The following is a 24385-nucleotide window of genomic DNA, read 5'->3' on the forward strand; positions in this document are numbered from 1 at the left end:
GTATGTTTCAGTGCCTGGAATAAAATAGACAATTATTTTTATTCCATTTACCCACTCGGAGTACATGTTTGACTCTCCAAATAACATAAATGCCAAAAATTTCGCAATGTAAGTGATAGCCAAGCTGCAATTATGTGTCTATGATCCTTTTGAAGATTTTTTGGATACATGAGTGAAAAGGATATCAAAATAACCTTTAGGTTATGAAACCATAAAACCAGCTACCCACCAGATCTTTCACCTCACTTCCTTCTCTTACTCCTCTGCGCCCTCTGCCGACTGTAGGTCTGTACTGCATTAGCAAATTTAACTGTTTTGAACAAAAGGATCACAATTTTCCCCAGCCCTCAACTGAAAGTCCTAACACACAAATTACCACTTTCAGGAATCATGGTGTCTTCTTTTTTCCTTTTTAGTAACACCAGGAACACTTAGCCATAATGTAAAAATTAAATAGGGATAAAGATAAATAGAAAATAAAAAATCAAATGTTAATTAACTCTACCTTCGATAGAACTATCAACATTTTGCTGTATCTTTATTCTATTTTGTCTACATAAGATGTATGTTATTTTTCTTACAAAGATAGGATTATTCTGTATATAATTTTTACACACTTGCTTTTAGCACTGTTTATGGTAAACATCTTTCCATGTCAATAAAATGGGATCATGAAGTGGCTACCTAGTGTTCCATTGCAAGGATGTCCCATAATACCTTTATATATTTATAAAGTACACTTTCAGTCTGATTTCAGCTTTCCTGATTGCTGGGTTTTTTAAAATTTTTACTCTTATGCCCCATATTGTCCATGAAGATAGATCAGAAGCTAAAGCAAAAATTGGTAATACTTCATAATTAATATTAGGGTCTAAAAATGATACACTAAGATCTCAATATACTGTATTATCAAATACTTCTACTGCCTGTTTCCATTTCCTGCACCGCTTATGCTTTTCTACTAAATTGTATTAAAATATATTTATCATAAGCAAGGAGTGAACATTTTAGAAAGGTTTAGTCTTTTTCCCAATAAGATTCAAGAAGATTTTTCATCTCCAAAATGAGAGTTGACAGCATGAACAAGAAAAAATCAGAGGTCTGGAAAGACCTGGTGAAAATTAGAAATATATTTGCAATGTTCAACTCCCAATGAAGGAATGAATGTCCTCTATTATACTGAGAAAAATCCAATTAGTGAAGCTGAAGATAAACTTGAGAGTTTTCTCAAGACTCAGAGGAAATAATCAATAATTGAAAATAATGAGAGGAAAAGATAGGAAATAAGGAGTCTGAAAGATGTAGTTTGTGCAAAGTAGGAATTCCATAGCAGGAACTGGAACCAGGAGAACACAAGCAAAAATAAAAGCAACAGAAGAAGAAATTTTTGAGCTAAATAAATATTTGAGTTTGAAGTTTAAAAATGGTTCACTGGAAAGTAAATGGAACACATGCCTAGGCAAAGCTCTTGAACATAAAAGACAGATCAAATTTTCCGTAAGAACAAAGACTCTTACAAGAGTGTAAAGTATGTATTTTAGAGAGAAATACAAGCCAAGCAATTCTCCCTAATACTAAATGCCAATCTTCAATATTTATAGGACTTTGAGGATTAATCAAAATTAAGAACTCAAGAATAGTGAAGGAGTCGTTTAAAATTTCCCCTCTTAAATTTTTTTGCGGAGCTCCAATAAGGAAAACCAGCAAAAGCTTAGCTCTTGTGAAGCAGGGGTGGAGGCATGGAACTCGACCTGGCAGTTTGCCCTCCCTCCCCTGATGGGGCCAGAGATATCTCCTCAGGCATTTTGAAAACCACTGTTCCAGTCCATTTAATAAGATAAAATAGGAAAATAATTGGTATGGCTATTGGAAAAGCTATGGTGAATTTATCCTTTTTTCCCTCCCCCAGCAATATGATTGTCTATATAGAAAACTGGGAACAACTTAAAAATGAATGGAACTAACAAAAGAATTTAGTATGGTGGTCAGTTTATACATACATTCATATATATGTATACATATATATATATGCACACCCATATATATGAAGATCAACAGAATATATGCACATACAATTCATATGTATGTGTGCATATATTCTGATACTGAATATATGAATATCATATAATAATGAATGTCAGAATGCAGAGCAACAGAATTCTTCTATTAATTCACTCAACAGATGTTTATATACCAGGTGTATGTTAATAACTGGGGACACAGTGGTGAGAGGGATGGACAGGTGTGGATGTTGAGCTTATGCTCTGGTGGGGGAAACAGATGCTCAGCTAATTACAGATCAAGATCAGTGCTAGAAATAAATTAGCATTTATCTGTTTACTTTTTACTGTTTTCCTTTTGCCCCCCGCACTGGGATGCAGGTCCAATCACAAGTGGAAATCACTTTTTTTTAGAGGGAGGGGGAGGGGCAGAGAGAGAGGAAGAGAGAGAATCTTAAGCAGGCTCCATGCCCAGCGGGGAGCCCAACACGGGACTCGATCTCATGACCCTGGGGTCATGTCCTGTGCTGAAATAAAGAGTCAGACACGTAACTGACTAAGCCTGGAAATCAGTTTTGTACAGGAAAAAAAAAAAAGCCAAAGGCTGAGAGAGATAGCACATAAAAGAGGCTGGGGAAGAAGAGTCTATGGAGAAAAGATTCGGGCTGACGCCTGAAAGATGGGAGTGAGTGAGGAGTGTGAGGAGGGTGGCTGAGACCGAGAGAAGTTGAGGGAACATGTGGCTGGACCCCAGACATGGGGGGAATGGCAGGCTGGACGGCAGGGAGGGGAGAACAGGGAAGATGGGCACAGGGTGCCCAGGAAGGGCTAGTCAGATGGCACAGGATGCTGTAACCTGGGGTGAGAACTCTGAATGTTGTTTTACACGGTGTGAAGCCCATGGACGGTTGTCAGGAGAGGAGTGACGGAAGCAGTGAACTCAGAATTGTATTACAGCGCTTTCTGTCTCTCTGTGGGGGTGAAGGGGGTGGACTTCCACCAGTTGGACTTCCAACTGGTTGGAAGGAGCACTGGGCAGTTAGGCACAGGGATGGTGGCCTCGGCGAGAGTGGGCAGTGCTGATAGAAAGAAATGACAAACCTAAACTATGTGGAAAGTATAAATAGCAAAAACCATTGACTAGTTGTATGTGGGGTTTGAAGGCAAGAAAGCAGTATCAGTGTGAGGTTTTCAATCTTCCAAACAGATCTGATGGGCATGCCACCGTGGGGAGATGGCGGCAAGGAGAGGCGACCTGAATGAGTCCTTTGCTGGGGTGCAACTGGCCTCAGCTAAGTCATCTGAATTCATGAAAGACTTAGTTTATATTCCTGGAGAAGACAGCCAGGCTTCTGACCCAGACTTGAGACCTGCCCTCTGAGAGAGGACTCCAGGTGTACAGAAAAAAAGGGCAGTGGTGTTTATGCTGACAAGTATTAGAATGCAGTCTGGGGACCACAGCCCAAGTGAAACCCTAAACTTTTGTCTGAAATGCCCTAATGCTGAACTCGGATCCCCTGCAGTGATTAGTCGGGGCAGCGGAAGGGATTGAGAAATAGAATACTTTCAGCTCATCTCTGGAATCCCTTTACTGGAAGGAAGGTGGTTGATGACTTTATTCTCTGATCCCTTCCAGAATTCAAACACCTGGTTTTCTGAACTGTCAGTTTTAATAAAGCTCACATACAGTATATGTCTCACTAGGCAAAACTATAAACTCATCTTCCTTAACACCTGGTTTGTGTGTCTTATTTTCCTTATTTTAGCAGGCTAAATTGACTAGGAACCTTCGGTCTGTATGGATCTGTGACAACATGTTTGACTAACCAAATCACCAGGTGGTTATCCAAGGTTTTATGGATTCATTCTCTTTACACCTTCATTCTCTTATTCGAATTCTCTCTTAGAAAATAGAAGGGGTGCCACAGAAGACCCATGAATAGCCAAAGCAATCTTGAAAAAGAAAAACAAAGCTGGAGGCATCACAGTTCCAGACTTCAAGCTGTATTACAAAGCTCGAGTCACCAAGACAGTATGGTCCTGGTTCCATAAAGTAAAACGGGTGGACTGGATAATATATAACACATATATAAAATAATTTCTCAAATTAATTCTTTGTGTGTTCACGAGGATGGCAGGCTAAGGATGAGAATTTGCATCTTACTTCTTTGTACCCTACCATTGCTGTTATGGCCATAAAAGCATAAAAGCTCATACTTAGGGATGCCTGGGTGGCTCAGTCAGTTAGGCATCTGCCTTCGGCTCAGGTCATGATCCAAAGTCCTGGGATCTACTGAGTCCTGCATCGGGCTCCTTGCTCAGCGGGGAGCCCACTTCTCCCTCTGCCTGCCGTTTTCCCTGCTAGTGCTCTCTCTCTGATAAATAAATAAATAAAATCTTTAAAAAAAAAACAACTCACACTTAAGGAGAATTCAGATATTGCCTTTAATTTATTCTTTTATCTACTGAGGTACTCACTTATTTGATAAATATTTACTAATGATCAGTATTTATAAAAGAAGTGAGAACCTAAATACATAAGCAAGAACAAATTAAAGTCAATATCTAAATCCTTTTCTGGTATTAAATGTTATAGTTTTATGGCTAGAATGGCTCATAAAAAGTCTTTTAAGAGTGGAAATCCTTACAGATATAATTGAATTAGCAGCTACTTTCACTGCTTCATGTCTGTAGATCCTATGTTGGTGGTGGGTGATCCAGGTAGGAGAAAGTAGGCTCTCGAAACCAATAGAACAGGCTCCCGCCTCAGATCTGCCTTTGACCTACCCATGTGACCTTGGACAAGTTACTTCATTCATCTAAACTTCAGTTTCTTCATGTAAAACCTGGAGATCATAATGGAACCGATTTCAGAGGGGTATTGCAAGGATTAAACGAAAACACTTAGCATAGTTTCTGGCTCATAATGATTACTATGCAGGCTTAAGCTATTATTAAGCGACTTACGGGTTGTTATTTTATAAGCTTTGGAGCCCAGTAACAGTGTCATCATCCTCTTCTGTTTCTCCACTGCCCTTGCAAGGCCAAACTCTTGAGCATTTTCGTAGGAGCAGACATTCAACAGTACAAGTCAAATAAAAAAGAAGTAAACTGATTTGGACCATCATCAAGACAGATTAAATTCAACTCAGCTATAAAATTTAGCAAAAACTATTGAGAGGATACATTCCATAAGGGTCCACTTTCACATTACAGAGTGCTTTCATTTGTATTATTTTTATAATCCTCTCAGCAAATCCCTGGGATAGCTATTATTTTTATATCACTGTTGAGAAAATAGGTTTAAAAAATTAAAGTGATCTGCCTGGTTCTTAAAGTGACTGGAACCCCGATCTTTTGATTGCAAAGCTAGCTTTTGTGACCATGACTCTGTCTTGGGAATCCACAAACCAAATTTGTTCTATACTATGAAAAACATCCCTGTGGAAAGTGAGAAGTTCTGATCTTTACCCATCTGTTTTATCCATGATACCCTATAGTTCTTTCTCTTCTGAGTTGCTTGGTGTCTAACAGCTTTTACTAGTAAATAAGGACAGATATACTTTTAGTCCCCCAATTAAACACACACACACACACACACGAAACAACAACACTGATCAATCACAACAGGTAATCTATGTTTGTTCTCTGTGCGAAGTCAGACATTTGTGAACATTCATTTCTCACTCATTCATTTTACATGGTATTCCAGAATAGTGTTTTCCTTTTTCTTCTGCTATTTTTAATGAGAACAATAGTATTATATCTTTATTAGAATTATTTCTTTGTTTACATCACACAAATCTCAAATATACAGAAAAGTGCAGAGAATAATATAACATTCATGAACCTACCACCCAGCACATACATTAATATTGTGCCTTATTTTCATCATAGTTTTTAAAGAAATAAAATGGTACAGCTACTTTTGAAGTTAACACGAATCCTTCCCTTTCACATTGTGAAATTTTCAGACTAAACACTATGAATATCAAGTACCTTACTCTGTACATCCTTCTGCAGCTTGCTTTTCTTCATTCAAATGTGTTTTCAAGATTTATCCATGATATACAAATAGATTTTTTTTATTTCAAAAGTTGCAAAATGAATATACCACAATTTATTTATTCTGTGTTTGGTGAATATTTTATGTTGTTTTCAGTTTTCTTTGCCACTAGAACAATGTGTGTCTTTACACAATATTAGCGGTTCTTTCAGGTACACTCACCAAAGTGGAACTGCTGGGCCAGGTAGTATACAGATACTCAATTTTAATAGGTCTTCCCAAGTTGTTTTTCAAACTACCATTTACATTTTATTATTTTTTAGAAAATTTTATTTATTTATTTATTTATTTATTTATTTATTTATTTGAGAGAGAGAGAGAGCAGAGGGAGAGGGAGAGGGAGAGGGAGAGGGAGAAGCAAACTCCCTGCTGAGCAGGGAGCCCTACATGACGGGTTCAATCCCAAGACCCTGAGTTCATGACCTGACCGAAGGCAACTGAGCCACCCAGCCGCCCCCCCATTTACATTTTAACTAGAACATTTTATGTCAGAGCTTTCATTTCCTTGTATATTTACCAACTTCTATTATCTAAGTTTTTGACAATTTAATATAAATGAAATGGTGTGATTTATTTTTCATCTTCCCTGTTACTATGGAAGTTAAACAATTTTCCATGTGCTTATGTGCCGTTTGGATTTTTTCCCTGTTCATATTTTCAGTTGCATTATTTAGGTTTACTTATTGATTTATAGGAATTCCATGGATATAATCAATATTGGTCCTTTGTTGTCTATGTAACAAATGTCTTCTACCAATCTGTGTGTTGCGTTTTGATTTATTTATAGTGTATAGTTGAACAGGAGTTTTTGCTTTCTAGTGTAGATCAGTTAATCTTTTCTTTCATGGTTTGTGATATTTTATGTCTTTAAGGAATCTTTTTTTAAAAAATGATTTTATTTATTTATTTGAGAGAGAGAGCATGAGAGAAAGAGAGAGAGTGCACAAGCAGGGGGAAGAGGCAGAGGGAGAAGCAGACTCCCTGCTGAGCAGGGAGCCAGACATAGGACTTGATCCTAGGACCCTGGGACCATGACCTGAGCCAAAGGCAGACACTTAACTGACTGAGCCACCCAGGTGCCCCTAGAAATCTTTTTTTTTTTTTTTTGAAGAGAACGAGGAAGTGAGAGAGTCGGAGGAAAGGGCAGAGGGAGAGAGAAAGAGAGAGAGAATCTTAATCAGGCTCCATGCCCAGTGTGGAGCCCAGTGTGGGGCTCGATCTCACCCCCCTGAGATCATGACCTGAGCCAAAATCAAGAGTCAGACGCTTAACCGACTGAGCCACCCAGGAGCCCCAGAAATCTTTTCTTAACTTTTAAGTCGTAAAGTTTTACTTTTATATTGTCTTCTGAAAATTTCAACATTTTGCCTTATGCAATTAGTTCTTTATACATCTGTAATTCACATTTGTATATGATATGATAATGGAATTTCATTTTTGTATAAGGATAGTCCATTGTTCCAGTATCATTTTTTTCTTTACCATTTTTTGTGATTGAAGTATAGCTGACAGACAATGTTACATAAGTTTCAAGGGTACAATGTAGTGATTTGGCAAGTCTCTGCATTATGCTCTGCAAACCATAAGTGTAACTACCACCTGTCACCATACAGTGCCCTCAATACTATTTTTTAAGTATTTTTTAAATTGTCCATTCTCTCTCATATGCTAAGTTGCAGTGTGCGTATGGAATTTTTTCATATGAAAAGCTGTTAGTTGTATATTTTTCCTTGTCAGTATTACCATATTTTCTTTATACTGTCCTCATATCTGATAGGGCAGTTTTCTCCCCGCCCCCAACCTTAAAAAGTTGCTTTTCTACTTTTTCAGGTTGTTTGATTCCTATACCTTTCCCGTGAAGTTCAGTATTGGTATGTTAAGTTCCTTGAACACTCTTAATGGATTTTTATTTAAATGTCATTGGATTTATAGTTTAAATTGATAGAAATGGTCTTCTTTATAATATTAAATATACTAATCCATGAATAAGATATCACATAGGAGTAAGGACAGAAAACAAGAACTCTTCCCTAGGTGTTTTAAGCAGAAAGGAATTTGATGCAAGGGCTTAATTGCTGGCTAGGTTCCTAGAATAAGTATGTATTTGTTTTGTTTGTTTGGTTTTCAAATATATGGCGGACAGGGATTAGCTATTTTTTCTTTCTTTTGCTTCTGTGTTGTCATCAGAGAATTATATATATTCTTTGGTGTTTGTTGAAAATGTCCTCTGTGGCTTACAGGATCATCAATTTTAATGAATGTTTAATGAGAGTTTGCAAATAATACGTATGTTCTGTTTATTGGGTATGGGGTTCTACAAATGTCCTTTTGATCAAGCGTATGAATTATATGCTAGTCTTCCATATCTTTGCCAATTTTTTTGTCTGCTTAATCAATTGATTTCCTAGAAAAGAGCCTTAAAATGTTCCTTTGTGGTTGTGAATTTATACATAATTTATATATAACATATGTAATATTATATATAATATTACATGCACATATGCACACACAATAATATACACACATTTGAATGATTTAACATTTTATTGCTGAGTAATTCCTTGATGGATATATCACAATGTGTTTTATCCGTTCACTCACTGAAGGACATTTGGGTTTTTTTTCCAGTTTTTGGCTATTACAAATTAAACTGCTATCAACATTTGTTTACTAGTCTTTTATGTGCAATGTTATTTTTTTCCTCCTGGATATATACCTAGGAGTGGAATGGCTAGATTGTATGGTAGGTATATGTTTAACTTTTATTTTTAAATATTTAAGTATTTATTTATGTATTTGTATATTTATGTATTTATTTATTGAGAGAGAAAGAGGATCGGGTGGCAGAAGGAGAGGGAGAGAGAATCTCAAGCAGGCTCCCTGCCAAGTGCAGAGCCTGATGTGGGGCTCAGTGCAGCGCTGGATCTCACTACAAGGAAATCACAACCTGAGCCAAAATCAAGAGCCAGATGCTTAACTGACTGAGCCACACAGGCGCCCTGTAACTTTTAAAGAAACTGTCAGTTTTCCAAAGTGCCTTTATCATTTCCATTTCACAAGCAGTGTATGAGAGTTCTATTTCTTCCACATTGTTGACAATACTTGCTTTGATCAATCTTGTTAGTTTTATCTATTTTGATAGGTGCATAGTGGCACCTTGTGATTTAATTTAATTAATTTATTTGAAGTTTTTATTTAAATAATCTTTATACCCAATGTGGGGATCGAACTCACAACCCAGAGATCAAGAGTTGCACGTACTTCTGAGCCAGGCAGGTGCCCCCACGTTTTCCAATTCTTTCTATCTCCCTGTGGCTTTCTAGAAAATTGCTTCATAGCCACCTTCTTATCCCTTTCTTTCTCGTGAAAAATTTTACCTCTCTTTTAAAATTCTAATTTTAGTAACTATTGTATTTTTCATTTGCAGATGGTTCTTTTTCAAATTTACCTTTTTTTTTTTTAGTGTTCTGTTTCTAGACCTTCTTTGCTTTAGTTAATTGTCAGACGCATATTGAAAATTACTCATATTGGCCTGTTGTTATCTGTAGTTCCTTGGTACCAGTAGTCCTGTGTGCATATCTGCTAACTCTCTCACGTGGAGAGTTATTTCCTCAGTCTCTGTAACTCACTTATTATATATGCACCCTCTGTGGGTGTTGTTTTCTCCCGGGTAATTCCGTGTGTCCTAGTTGTGAAAGTGTCCCTGGCTCTGGTTCCTACAGGATCCCAGGGGTTTCAATGGTCCTGAGTCAGATTTGGTCTTAATTTATCTCTTGGTGGCTCCCATACAGTACAGGTAACATGAATTTAGGTCCCCTCTCTGGTATACACATGGGGTTTAGTGTCTCCCACTTGTCTTTTTATTTCTTTCTATTTAGGCTTCAGGAAAAGCATGAGCTTCCTTGAGGGCTCCATGGTGTACAGAATGGGGACTTTCTGGTTTCCTGGGAATGGCAGGGGCAGATTTTGAGGGATCCAAGCTTTACTTTTTATTTTTGTTAGAGGGAGCAAGGGAGGAGAGCAGGGGCAGAGGGAGAGGGAGAGAATCTCAGGCAGACTCCACACCCTGAGCCTGTGGAGCCCACTCAGGCCCTGACCTCAGAACCCTGAGATCATGAACTGAGCAAAACCAACAGTTAGATGCTTAACCTACTGAGCCACCCAGGTGCCTCAAGGGATCCAGGCTTTATGAAGGAGTCTCCCATCCAAGCTCCCACCACTTATGGCCCAGTGCCATGTCTTCAGTCCCTATGTGAGTATTAAAACCCCAGCCCCAGCCCCTGGAGCTTCTGCCTGTTTGGAACTTAGGAAGCTCCAAATACATATTCCTCTCTTCCCCCCGCCCTGTGTTCTGAATCCATTTAGATAGATGGAGAAGTCTGACAATGGACGTGAGCATTTCACCTTTACTCCAATGAAGCAGTTTATAGAACAGAGGCAACAAAAGAATTACAACACTGCCTATAACCAAACTTGCCCTCCAGGCACAGACAGCATGGGAAAGTCTTAATTCTAGCAGCACAGCCTGCACTTTTGAGATTACTGTATAACCTAGGGCAGATGAGAATGCACGTTTTCTGCAAGTGGAGAGACGCCACAGAGGAGCAGCCAGGAGGGCTTGATCCAGATATACCTAGCAGCAGTTCCTTTTTCAAACTCATAAATCATCCCTCTTTCTCATGGAAGGAGGGAGCCAATGAGTGAGGCCAAGAGTATTACTCTAAAGGAAGGAAGTTCCTCCACTGAGAAACAAGGTGTGGGGTGTGGGGTAGTCAGTCCCTTCTAAAGATACCCGATGTGCTTGTGTCTCTGGCTTTCATTCTGTCTTTCCTTTCTGAAATCTGGTATGTGTACTCTTTATTTTCAGCTAAACTGTATATTTAAGAGTATTTTTGGTATATTTTGCCCAGAATTTCCATGTTTGAGGCCAGGAGCTTCAGCTGTCATGTTGTTGGAAGTTCCTCTAGAGAGTGTTTTCACAAAGGAAACAGGATGGCCTATTGAAATAGGCAAGTGCTAAAGGAGAACAGAGGGATCTAGACCTCTCTCCATGTCTTTACAGGACCTCGGAGGCTGCACCAAATAAAAGCTATTTGCTAATATGATTCTTTCCTTCATTAAGTATAAGAAAGTAAACATGGTTAACCGACTGAGCCACCCAGGTGCCCTGTAGGTAAACACTTTTAAACATGTACGATGCATGCAGTTTGAATTTCTGAACCTTATATCCGTATCTTGCGGAGTGTCATTTACAGTCTCATGTTGTTCTCGTTAATCTATTGTAATACAGTGATAAATGTACAGCTTCATCAAAGTACATATTTGTAATGGGAATCCTTGAAGATCATTTAAAATAGTTCATACCCAATGGGTTTTGATGAAATTCCTTTATTCAAGCAATTGCATGTTAGATGTAATACAGTTTGTATAAAGAAGAGAGAACATAAAAGGCATTATAAAAACAGTAGGAAAGTCTGTCTCTCATGTCTTGTGCATTTAGTCTAGGAAAATACCACATCCATCCTTGCATCCTCATAAAACAAGACGGAACCAGCACTGAATTGAATAAAACAGTAACATATCTGTGTTGTCACATCTGATCTTTTTTCTCTTCCTGGAAATTGGCATGAACATAGTTTGTCCTCAATTTCAAGTCTTTAAGTTTAGAAGGAGAAACATTTCAATATAGTAATGTAAAATAAGTGGAAATTTTTTTGAACACTTAGTTGCTTTGATAGGCATTGCCCAAACATGTGCAAACACGTTCTGTGTTTTATAGTGTCACCTCAATTCTCACTGGTTGCACAATTCTTAACCCATTTTACAGATTAGGAGACACGAGTTTTCAGAATTTATTGGCACCCATGCGGTGTTATATTGTTTAAACGACCTACTTTATTCAAAGCCAAATACAGCGTGCCGGTAGGACATATGGTAATACCCAAAGGAACTGAGGGAACGAAAAGATCTTTGAGCATTGGTGTTTTAGCATCTGACCCTTGAATAGCTTTCATGCAAGCATCTAGCTTGCTTGAGATTTTCAAGCATGTCTGCTCTGGCCATCTCACGTCCAGAGTGTACCCATCGCCTCAGGGACTTTCCCTGCCTTCTTCAGAGAAGGTAAAGGAGGGACACCCAAGCAGGTTTGGAGGGTATGGGGGTGCAGAGAATTATAAGATGGGCTACGGAGAAGATTCTGAGGTGACATTAGTTTCTTCCATTTCCCTTCCGTCTAGAAGCCTCCTCACTTCCCAGCCCCTCCATCTTCCCCTCAGATCAAGTCCAATTTTTTTCTGATTTTCCTTCTCTTCTATCCCTGCCACCTCTTACTCAGCCCCGCCCACCTCTCAGAGCCCGCCCCTCCGCGATCACGCCTCCCTCTAGGCTCCTCCTTTCCCATAAGTCCGAAGAGCTCCTCGTCAACCCTCCCTTCACTGTCAATCACGCTGGACCACCCTCTAGGCCGGCTCCGGAACGCACACTCCGCCAGTCAGCGGCCTCGCCTGCCGGCTGGGGAGCCTGGGCTGTGGAAAGATGGAGCGTGCGTCTGGCGGCTTCTCCGAGGAACAGTTCCGGGAGGCCTGCGCGGAGCTCCAGCAGCCCGCGCCGGCCGGGGCCGACTGGCAGCAGCTGGTGGAGACCCTGGGCATCAGCATCTACGGGCTGCTGGACCAGGTAGCGGCCGGCCCGCTGGAGAACCCGGGGCTGTCGCTCACCAGGGCCAGACTTCCCGGGGAAGTGCTGGGCTGCGGCCCCGGAAGACAGGGCCAGACTTGGTCAGGTGGAGCTGGGAGGAGCTAGTGCAGGGGCAGTGCCTGCCGCTGACTTTGCCCCCTGCCTTTGGGAGGTCATCCAATTCAACCTCAGGTCTGAAAGCCAAGGGGGGAGTGGTCTGTTGGAAGTTGAACATTGAGTTAAAACGTGGGTAGGCTGAGTCTTGGCCCCATGCACTTGCCTGAGAGGGTCGTGGATCCTCCTCCCCGGTGGGTGCCACTGCTGTGTGTGTGTGTGTGTGTGTGTCGGTGGGGTGGGGAGAACCTTAGGGTTTGCTTATGGGTGGAAAGGAGACTGGACTTTTTGGAGACTGGTGGGTGTGCAGGGATAGTATGAGTGTGGAGCAGTGTGCCTGAGAAGGGAGTTACTATCATCTCATTTTAGTGGCTTGTTTCTTTTCGTGGCTGCCCCTTCTTTGCAAGCAGCACTTAATAATTTAGCCCGAAGCTTCAGGGAGAAAGATGATTTAAAGGGTAGGAGGCATGGAGTTGCTTATTAAGCAAGTCTCCAGGCGCTCACCAGAGGCCTTTGAAACCAGGTAGGTATCCAGGTGGAAAGATTGCTTTGCACCTGAGATCTGTCATCAGCTACACTGTGTGATAGCAGCTGCATGGCACATGGGCTAAAAAGTCACCTTTAGGCAGGTAAGTGCAATCAAGGCTTCCTGGCAGAGGAGTAGGGAGGCATTCTGAACATGTGTGGCAGAGCCACTGGGTGTGACAAGAGGAACAAGCTCACAGCCCAGAGCAGGCAGAATTAATTTCTGAGTGTAATTTCAGTTGTTGCCTTGGTGCAAAAATGGACATCTTTTCAAGCAAAATCCTTTATTCCTCTCTCTGACTATTCCCTCTTCTTTACCAGCCACATCCAGGCATTTGCCAGGTTTCGTCAATGCGACTGCTCAGACACGTCTGATATCTGGCCTCCTTCCCTTCCCTTTTCTTTCCTTTGTGGCTGCCACGTTGGGTGGTACCTCTCACGTAGAATTGCAGTGACCTCTGTAACTGCTGGCCTTCCACCTCTCTGATCCCTTCTCTCCTGCACAGTACAGCCTGCTCAAGCACCTGAAGGACAGGCTGTGGTCTTACCACTCCCCTTTCAGTGGCACTGTTGGTTGCAGAATTAAAGCTAAGAATAACTAGTGTAATAGCTCACACGTGGCATGCTTATGTTCCAGGCACTGCTTACGTGCTTTACAGGTATTGACTTAAGCCTCACATCCGTCTTTTTAAAAATTTTTTACTTTGTTTAAATTCAAGTTAGTTAACATATGGTGTATTATTGGTCTCAGGAGTAGAATTTAGTGATTACTCATATTCAACACCCTGTACTCATCCCAACGATGCCCTCCTTAATACTACACCCATGTAGCCCATACCCCTACCTACCTCCCCTCCAGCAACCCTCAGTTTGTTCTGTAAACTACAGACTCTTATGGTTTGCTACCCTGTTTTTATCTTATTTTTCCTTGCCTTCCCCTTTGTTCATCTGTTTCGTTTCTTAAATTCTACCTATGAGTGAAATCATGATATCTTTCTCTAACTTATTTCACTTAGCATAATACACTCTAGTTCCATCCACATTGTTGCAGATGGCAAGATTTCATTCTTTTTGATGGCTGGGTAATAGTTCATTGTGTCTATATACTACATCTTCTTTATCCATTCATGGACATTTGGGCTCTTTCCATAGTTTGACTATGTGGATAGTCCTGCCATAAACTTTGGGGTGCATGTGCCCCTTCCTATCAGCACTTTGTATCCTGTGGATAAATACCTAGTAGGCTCACATCACCCTTAACGTAACTACCACCTTTTTACCTATACGAAACGGAGTATGTGGAGAGGTTAAGTTGATTGCTGAGGGTCTGAATTGGGATCAGAGCTCAACTGTCCACTTCCAGACCTGTGCCATAGATAGGCTCCTTCCTGAGTTCCCTCTCTGAAGGAAGGCAAATGCTGCCAGGTGGGCTATACAGATCTTTCTCAACTTAAGATGGGTTAACATCATGATAAATCCATTGTAAGTTGAAAGTATGGTAAGTCAAAAATGCATTTAATACACCTCACCTACTGAACGTCATAGCTTAGCCTAGCTGATCGTCACCGTGCTCAGAATGCTTTCATTAGCCTAGAGCTGGGCAAAATCATCACAAAGCCTGTTTTATACTGAAGTGTTGACTATCATGTAATTTATTGAATAGTGTACTGAAAGTGAGAAACAGAATGATCGTATGGGTGCAGAACGGTTGTATCAATATTCGACCCTGTGGCTCACTGCCCCTGCCCACGTCAGGAGAAGGTACCATACCACATCTCACTAGCCCTGGGAAAGATCAAAATTCCACATTCAAAGTACAGTTTCTACTGAATGCATATTGCTTCTGTACTTTTGTAAAGTGGAAAAATTATAAGTTGCACTGTCAGAAATTGTTGACTGTACTGAACTAGTTTGGTCCCAACTTAACATTTCCAGCTTTATGTCCCTGACTCATCTGCACACCCCCTGTCCTCTAGCCAACCCAGACCACTCTACCCTTTGCCCCTCCAATGGACCTGTGTTCTTCTGCTTTTGTGCCTGTGAGCTGAGACAGTGATGGCTTTGTACTGGGTATTGTTTTTATTGTGTACTGTTACGTAGCAGGGCCCTCTTCCCTCTGGTTGGGAGGACATGAGTGGTCTTTAGAATAGCTCCCACCCCTACTAATCATACTATATGTCTTATTTCAACCTGTTCTAGGGATGAGAGAAGTCATGGTTCACTGATGTAAAGTATAGGTGCTCCCAGATAACTTGTCTAAGTTTAAAGGGCCATGGGATTCCAGTAGGTGTGCCCTTGAGCCTCAGAAGCTAGGATGAAGGCCATTCATGGCCACTTTGATTTCCATCTGTATTAAAATGTCAAGAGGCCCCATTGGTTCAGGGTATAAGCCCTTTCCTAGAATCCTTACTGTGTTCTAGCTTTTTCCAGCATTGTTTGCTGCCTGGCGCACTCGCTAAAGCCTCATTTTCTTCCCAGGTTGACTCTCATGTTTTACCTTCCTCCTGGAAGGGAATTCCCTCTAATTTCTTGTTAGGAAATCTTTTCATCTGACTATCACACTTTATCAAAAGTGAATTCAGCTTGTCCCATACTCTGTGTAGACCTGCCCCTGTCTGCCCCAAAACCTTTATCTGTCTTACGGGCCAGTGGTGTTTAATCTACCTTGCATGTTACTGTCATTTGTCTTTTCTTCCACCCACTCAAACCATTTTACCCACATGAGTGCATATGGCCCCTTCAGGTCCCCAGCTGGAGGTCAGAGCAGAAGACCGGGGCCCCTCTGTCAATCTTTGTCTTGATTAATCTACCTGACCATTTGTGCAGGGGAGTCCAGGTGAGGTTTCTTACTGCCCTCTTGGCTTTCTGACTTTTTAAATGCCAACAACTGGGGTCAACAGAGTGGAACTCTTTAATGTTGAAGGGCCACCAGGGGGTCCCACTGAGCCCCCATCTTTCGAAGGTCCCACATTAAGGCTTTGCCTCAACCCCATCAACATCTGCTTCATTCATCCTATTTCTTTTTTTTTTTTTTAAAGATTTTATTTATTTATTTATTTGACAGAGATAGAGACAGCCAGCGAGAAAGGGAACACAAGCAGGGGGAGCGGGAGAGGAAGAAGCAGGCTCCCAGCAGAAGAGCCTGATGTGGGGCTCGATCCCACAACGCCAGGATCACGCCCTGAGCCAAAGGCAGACGCTTAACGACTGCGCCACCCAGGCGCCCCCATTCATCCTATTTCTTAATAGCCATCAAAAATTTTGACTCTATTGAGATGAGTGCCTTGATTCCTCCCTCTGTCTTTCCCCACTTTCTTATTAATTACTCTCATTTTTCTTGGCATCTATAAGACCTGTAAAGGGAAAGTGAGGCAGGTAATCTGGTGAGTCTTCCTGGATTGCTTGAGTTTTGCAGCAGTAAGTTTACGTGTAGTGCCCATGCAAAAGGGACCTCTTCCCTCTTTATCAAAATATTTACAATGACTTGGGTAAGGAGCATATTCCTTTTTTTAATTTTTATTTATTTATTTGACAGAAAGAGAGCATAAGCAGGGGGAGATGCAGTGGGGGAAGCGGAAGCAGGTCCTCTATGAGTAAGGAGCCGGATGCGGGACTGGATCCCAGCTGGGATCATGACCTGAGCTGAAGGCAGACACTTAACTGACTGAGCCACCCAGGCGTCCCGAGGAGCATATTCTATAGATAATATCCCCATCAGAATAAGGCCAGTCCTACATCTGGATCATGTATAGCCATTTATGTTGGTCCATCATGAGCTCTGATAATGATCTGTTATTACATGTTTCGAAAAGACTGAAATAAGTGTAGAGGCCTTTGAGTGTTTCACTGTAACAAATAAATTCTCTTTTAAAATTAAAAAGGATTGTAGCTTTTTTTTTTTTTTTTTTTAGTAGACAAATAATTCTCAATCATGTTCTTGGACTGATGGCTACTTTTGATATATAGTATTTGGTACTTTTTCATTTTCTCCTTTCCTATTAAATCACAGAATTTTTGGACTTTGGAAGTTTCTTTGAAATCATTCTGTCCAACACCATCATGTTTTCCATTGACTTCTTTTTTCTACTCCCTTTGCCTGCTCTGTTTCCATCCTCCCTTCTCTTTTTTCCTCCCCAGGTGATAATGTCAATAACTTACCTTTACATGGTGATTTAATTTACAAAATGCTGTTTCCTTTATCCCTGTAAACCAATCTGGAAGGTAGGGAGAGACAGGCTTATTTTCCTATTTTACAGATGGAAATAAGACCCAGAGTTGTGAAGTGAGCCACACAAGACCTCATAACTAGTAACTAGACATGAACCAGCCTGCTTTGATAGGCTCGGCACCAAATACACAGCTTGCTTCGAGGCAAGAACTACTATCTGGAGACTAGGGAAAACTAGCCCAGAGCTGCCACGGGGTATTATGGGAAGAACATGGGTTTTGGAAGCAGATTGTCCTGGGTTAGAATCTCCATTCTGCCCACCATCATTCATTTTTTCATCCAGAGAATATTCATCAAATGTCTCCCGTGTGCTGTTGACCTCACAGGCACTGGGGTAAGTAGTGAACAGGAAGATGCGCCTACTGTTTCAATAATGAGTTCTTGAACAATGAATGACATTCACTGATGAGAAGAAACTATCATATATAATGAAATGTTGGGTGAAAAATGCTATGAAGAAAGTAAAGTGGGATGAAGGGGTAGAGAGATGGTATGACAGTGGTGGCCATGGGTGATGTGATGTGTTTTAGATAAGGGAATCCGGAGAGCCCTTCTGCAGAGGTAACATTTGAGTGGAGGTAGAAATGAAGTAGGAGAAGGCATCATGCAAATATCTGGAGGAGAAATGTACGGGAGAGTGTTTTTCAAAGTTCAGGCAGATTAGAATACCTGGGGAGCTATCCTCAATTTAGGCCAAGTGAATAGTGGTCTGACTAGATCTGGTTTGGCTTGACTTCTTAACATTTTAAAATCTGAATGTCTGGCATTGTGAGAAGGGACTGACTGCATTGTGTCTTTATCCTTCTAATCAAAGAGTGTGGTGAAGAGCAGACAGCTCTTTCCAGGGACTGTTCTTTTCAATGCTGTGCACCTACTGAATTCAAAACGCCTGGCACTCTTACAAAAATTATGTTTAGCCAGGCTGGGCTAAGAGAAAGTTTGGCTTTGAGGAGGGAAACACAGATTTAACTCCCTGGAGAACAGATTTACCTCAATGGATGAAAAGTTTCCAGTACCACCCCCACAGGTGAGATGATAAAGTGGTTTGTGTCATGGGTGTCTTTGGGACGGACCCCTTCTCTCACTCTTCTGCCTCTCTGCTAAGGGAAGAGGAGTTACCAGCAGGAGTGACAGAACAGTTATTGAACCTGAGACACTTATCAAGCCATATTTTACTACTGGCAGGGCCACCATGTCTGAATGCCAAGCACCCATGTGTGGTACTCTCCTACCTGCTGCAGATGGAGGCCGGCTCTTGTGCTCTCTTACTCACACTCTCTGTCTCTGTCTGCTTCTCCTTTTCCATCTTCCTGAGCACACAGCTGGATGGATATGTCAGAGCCTCAGGTCTTCCGTTCCTCACTTCTCTCTCAGGATGAGCATGTGGTGTGAGGCTGTATGAGAATGTTGGTCCCAAGATTTAAAGTGGGGAGAGTGAGGGGAGAGGGATGATTAGGACCCCCCACTTCTGTCTCTAGGTATAAGCCAAGCTTCATGCCTTTCATTAAATTCATGTGTTTCATTAAATTCCTACAAGGGGTTCACAGGAGGTGACTATTAATAAAGCAAAACTGTCACTGGGCCTTGGGGACCCCTTGAGAGGAGAAGTTACTTGTCATCAAGGATTTGGGCATTCTAGATATTTGGACACGATACCACAGCAATAACAGGGTGATCCAGAGGCTGAATTGGGGCAATGTGGAGTGGAACATGGTTCTTGCTTGGTCTTCCAACCTGCTGTTGACATTAGAGTCACCATGTATGGGTGGAAGGAGAATTCTAGTGGGCCTTCAGTGGGAATAGTTTGTTACTTCACAGGCTCACCATCCCCTGACATCATTTTATGAGGCTAGTTTATCTATTGTTCAGGGAAATTATGCAAGTGAATATGTTCTTATAAGAAAGGGAGCATCCATGCAAATATGAATGCTTGATTTTTAGCCTGGGACTTTTAATGTGCCTTTAAGACCCAGAAAACCTTAGAGATAGACCTAACAACCTTATCTTGCCATTTAGGTTATGATAGACACGTTTCCATAGCTACCTTTGGGTTAATAAAAACTCCAAATTATTCATGTATTCATTTGAGGGGTCTTTAGGACCTGTTGTGTGCCTGGCATTATGCTAAGCCCTGGTGGTATCTGATGAGTAAGACAAAGTTCATACCTTCAAGAAGCTTGAAGACAATTTTTATGTTATGTAGATCTGACTTCCTGACCTATAGCATTTTTTCCCTCTCTGAACAGCTTTTAACATTTCTTCCAGAGTAGATCTCTGCTGATGAATTCTCTCATTTGTTTTTGTCTGGAAAACTTTTATTTCTCCTTCACTCATGAGGGACAGTTTCACTGGATATAGAATTCCAGGTTTGTGGCTTTTTCCTTTCAGTATACTATATATTTTACTCCACTCTGTTTTTACATGGCTGGTTTCTGATGAGATCCTGGTGTAATCCACATGTATGTTCCTCTGTAGGTCAATTTTCTCTTTTTCTTTTCTGAGTTTGAACAGGATATATTTAAGACTTTTTGGTATTTATCTGGTATTGTGTGCTCTAGACTGGTGGATTTACTCTGAAAGGTGGTCTGAGCCTACATGGTAAACACCCACATGACTCAAAGTAAAATATAAACGTGAATCTTATGACACAAAGCTTCCTCTCTTATATATGTCATTGCAATATCACAGGAAACTGTACTAACAGTGACTCAAAGGGGTTTATTTTTCTCACTTAATAAGTAGGGCAAAGGTCAGTAGTAGCTGGCACTGGTGTAGCTGATCAATGATGCCAGTAAAACGCTTGAGTCTTTTTACTGTTCCTCCTCATGTTTGTTACCTCATCATTACAAAATAGCTGCTGTGGCTCCAAACATCTATATTCAAACCTGTGTAGGAGACCAGCAAAGTTAGCTGTGTACATTGTCATAGAGGGTCTCTTAGCAAGAAAGAAGGTACTGTATGCTATGCCAAATCTTCTGTTTCTTCTGATCACTGTATTCTACACAAGAGATATACTGATTCCCTACCACTGAATAATTTTTATTTTATTTAGAAATGCAGCATCAGAAAAGTATACACCGTGTTTTACAGCATGATAAAGAGATAGAGACATTCTTAGAAATGGTTTCTGGAGGAGCTTCAGGAAAGCCAGTAACCTCTTTGAGTAAATCTATTTGGAATAATTTATTGAAGTACTAGTAATTTTAGAGACATATATGCAGAGGATTTATATTTCTAATTTAAGGAGATGTTACACATCAGTGATAAAAACTTTGCCCAAATCAAGCGAAGTTTCATGCGTCTTCCTATCAAATTGTTTGTACAAACAATGGTACCCAATCCTGATGAGATGCTCCTCTGCTACTGGCAAGAGTATCAATTGGTACAAACTTCTTTTTTAAAAAAATATTTTTAAGGATTTTACTTATTTGCCAGAGAGACAGCACGCAGAGAGAGAGAGAGAGCACAAGCAGGGGGAGTGGCAGGCGGACGGAGAAGCAGGCTCCCCGCTGAGCAAGGAGCCAGATGCGGGACTTCATCCCAGGACCCTGGGATCATGACCCGAGCTGAAGGCAGATGCTTAGCCAACTGAGCCACCCAGGCGCCCCTGGTACAAACTTTCTTCTTCTTCTTCTTCTTCTTCTTCTTCTTCTTCTTCTTCTTCTTCTCCTTCTCCTTCTCCTTCTCCTTCTCCTTCTCCTTCTCCTTCCTCTTCCTCTTCCTCTTCCTCCTCCTCTTCTTCCTCCTCTTCTTCCTCTTCTTCCTCCTCTTCCTCCTCCTCTTCCTCCTCCCCTTCCCCCTCCCCCCTCCTCCTCCTCCCCCCTCCTTCTTCTTCTCCTTCTCCTTCTCCTTCTCCTTCTCCTTCTCCTTCTCCTTCTTCTTCCTTTTTTAAATAACATACAAACTCTTTTTTTATTATGTTAGTCACCATACAGTACATCCCTAGTTTTTGACGTAAAGTTCCATGATTCATTACTTGCTTATATCACCCAGTGCACCATGTAATACGTGCCCTCCTTAATACTCATCACCAGCCTATCCCATTCCCCCACCCCCCTCCCCTCTGAAGCCCTCAGTTTGTTTCCCAGAGTCCATAGTCTCTCATGGTTCATTCCCCTTTCTGATTACCCCCTTTCTTCTTCCCCTTCTTCTCCTACCGATCTTCCTACTTCTTATGTTCCATAAATGAGTGAAACCATATGATAATTGTCTTTCTCTGCTTGACTTATTTCACTTAGCATTATCTCCTCCAGTGCCGTCCATGTTGCAGCAAATGTTGAGAAATCGTTCTTTTTAATGGCTGAGTAATATTCCATTATATATATGGACCACATCTTCTTAATCCAGTCATCTGTTGAAAGGCATCTCAGCTCTTTCCACGATTTAGCTATTGTGGACAATGCTGCTATGAACATTGGGGCAAAATGGCCCTTCTCTTCACTACATCTGTATCTTTGGGGTAAATACCCAGTATTGCAATTGCTGGATCATAGGGTAGCTCAATTTTTAGCTTTTTAAGGGACCTGGTACAAACTTCTTAAAGGCTCATAAAAAGCATAAAGAACCTTAAAATGGTAATACCTTCTACCCCAAAATTTGTCTCTAAGGAAGCTTTCCTAATGAAAAAAATTAGAATTATGGACCAACTTGGTCCATATGAAATGAGAGATTATTCCAGCAATATTTATATTTTAAAAATATTGGAAATGTTGGGGCGCCTGGGTGGCTCAGTCGTTAAGCGTCTGCCTTTGGCTCAGGTCATGATCCCAGGGTCCTGGGATGGAACCCCGCATTGGGCTCCCTGCTCGGCGGGAAGCCTGCTTCTCCCTCCCCCACTCCCCCTGCTTGTGTTCCCTCTCTCACTGTCTCTCTCTCTGTCTAATAAATAAATAAAATCTTAAAAAAATATATTGGAAATGTTGACTTACGAGAAGAATTAAATTAGCTGTGATCTCTCCATAGCTTGTTAAAAATAAGAATACAAGTTGGTTAAACCATACCATTCCCATTTTGTAACATATGGAAGTGTTTATTTGCTTATATATGTCAAATACTAAACTAGGTCTTTATGGATGATGGAGTTATGTGCCATTTTTATTTTCCTTACTCTTTTTTTTTGGCATTTTCCAGTTGTCCTATAATGAATATTATTTTTTACAATTATAAAAAATTCATTTTTTAGAAGACAAAATAAAAATGTATGTTTGCTGAGATCCTTTTTAGAAAGAAATAACAGGTGAACAAGTGCCTTGATCCAAGAATTTGGGCGGGTTGTACGTTACTTGAAAAGCACATTTTACTGCTAGACGAGGGAAATGGTAGTGAGCACTTTGTTCCTCTGGAGCCCTGGCGTTTCTCAGTTCTGCCACGAAAGGAGTGTTTAGAGGAAATTGTAACAATAGTTCATTCTTCTGAATTCACGTAAATCACATCGTTCTATTTTTCTCTTCCTAAGAGGGCTTTCTGTTTTTCTTTTCTGTGATATGTATAGGACTGAGGTCACATAGGGCATACTAAATTCAGAAGGGGAAACTTTAAGGAAACAGTTTGTCTGAATTTATCTAGATAACCAAAGTTAACTCATATAAGCTGAGATCATTACCTCAATACATAATTACCCCTTTTGCTCAGTCAGTGTGTACAGAAAATGGGGTCCTAATACATTTGAACAGGGGAACTAATGGTCTCTCTTACAAAGCTGATTAATAAATGAATGGATATGTATAAACCCTCACTACCTTCCCATATGTGTGAGGGGAGAGGACAGGAGGGAGAAGGAGATGTTTCTCCTGCTGTCTGCCCCTTCCTTTGGGGCATCCATGGCATAGCTCGTGAGGGGTTCAGACCTACTGGCTTGTCATTTGCTGGTTGGAAACCCTTGGTATAAAGACATGGAAGAACTTTATACATTCAGTTTCAGTTTCATCTTCTATTTCTTACCAGGTGCTTTAACCTATCTATGAGATTCCTAAACTAGGATGTGTTTTTCCCTGAGTTATGCCCCCTGAGCCAGGAAGCCCTTGCAGCCTCAAGATCTCTAGAAAGATTCACCATGTTTACCTCTTGACTTCACCTAACTCCTTAGCATGGGGTTAAGGGGATAGCTTTACTCATGTTCCATTAGCCAATAACATTTCTCTCTCTTTATTAAAGATTTTATTTATGAGAGAGAAAGAGAATATGAGAGAGAGAGAGAGCGCATGAGGCAGGGGGAGGGTCAGAGGAAGAAGCAGACACTCCACTGAGCAGGGATATGGAGCTCCAGGATCGAGCTCCAGGATCATGTCCTGAGCCAAAGGCAGTTGCCTAACGAACTGAGCCACCCAGGTGCCCTGCCAATAACATTTCTTTAGCATGTGGAAGAATGTGTCATTCTAAAAGCATCCTTTTTGTTTGTTTGCTTTTGCATGGAAATTAATCTAAAAGCCTTTGGCTCAATCTTAAAGATAGAGCCTTTAGGCAAGGGGAGGGTCAGGAATTGTTAGTTGCCACTGGACAGAAAGTGAAATGTGTAGCATGGCCAACTCCAGCCCAGAACCCTCACAAACGAGGATATGGCTTCACCTGAAAAAAAACCCCGGGAACTCTCTTGTACTTTTGAATCTAGAAATGGTCTTTTTTCTGAATAAAGGGGAATAATGTGATTTGACACTGCTGTTTCTTCCTTTATACACAAATAACTTGAATAAAAAAGAAGTTGTTGAAAAATTCTGTCTTGGAATTGATAAAAACAAGGTGTTGGTTTTCATTATGCCCCATGGATGTCTGAGAGTAACC

General features: G+C 41.0%; 1 protein-coding gene across 4 annotated transcripts in view; it reads left to right on the top strand.

Moving 5' to 3' along the window:
• PCTP (phosphatidylcholine transfer protein) overlaps nucleotides 1–24385 on the top strand; it is a 200324-nt gene that overhangs the window by 159649 nt on the left and 16290 nt on the right. Inside the window, exon 1 of one of the 4 annotated variants that reach the window (XM_048223939.2) lies at nucleotides 12454–12741. The exons of 2 other annotated variants lie outside the window; for them this stretch is intronic. In XM_048223939.2, the coding sequence (XP_048079896.1) occupies nucleotides 12601–12741 (141 nt within the window). In that variant the 5' untranslated portion in view covers nucleotides 12454–12600. Of the gene's footprint in view, nucleotides 1–12453; nucleotides 12742–24385 lie in introns of those variants that run through there. One more of the 4 variants, XM_048223941.2, reaches the window with a different exon arrangement.

This window comes from Ursus arctos, unplaced genomic scaffold, assembly GCF_023065955.2.
Source record: "Ursus arctos isolate Adak ecotype North America unplaced genomic scaffold, UrsArc2.0 scaffold_24, whole genome shotgun sequence".
NCBI classification, from domain to species: domain Eukaryota; kingdom Metazoa; phylum Chordata; class Mammalia; order Carnivora; family Ursidae; genus Ursus; species Ursus arctos.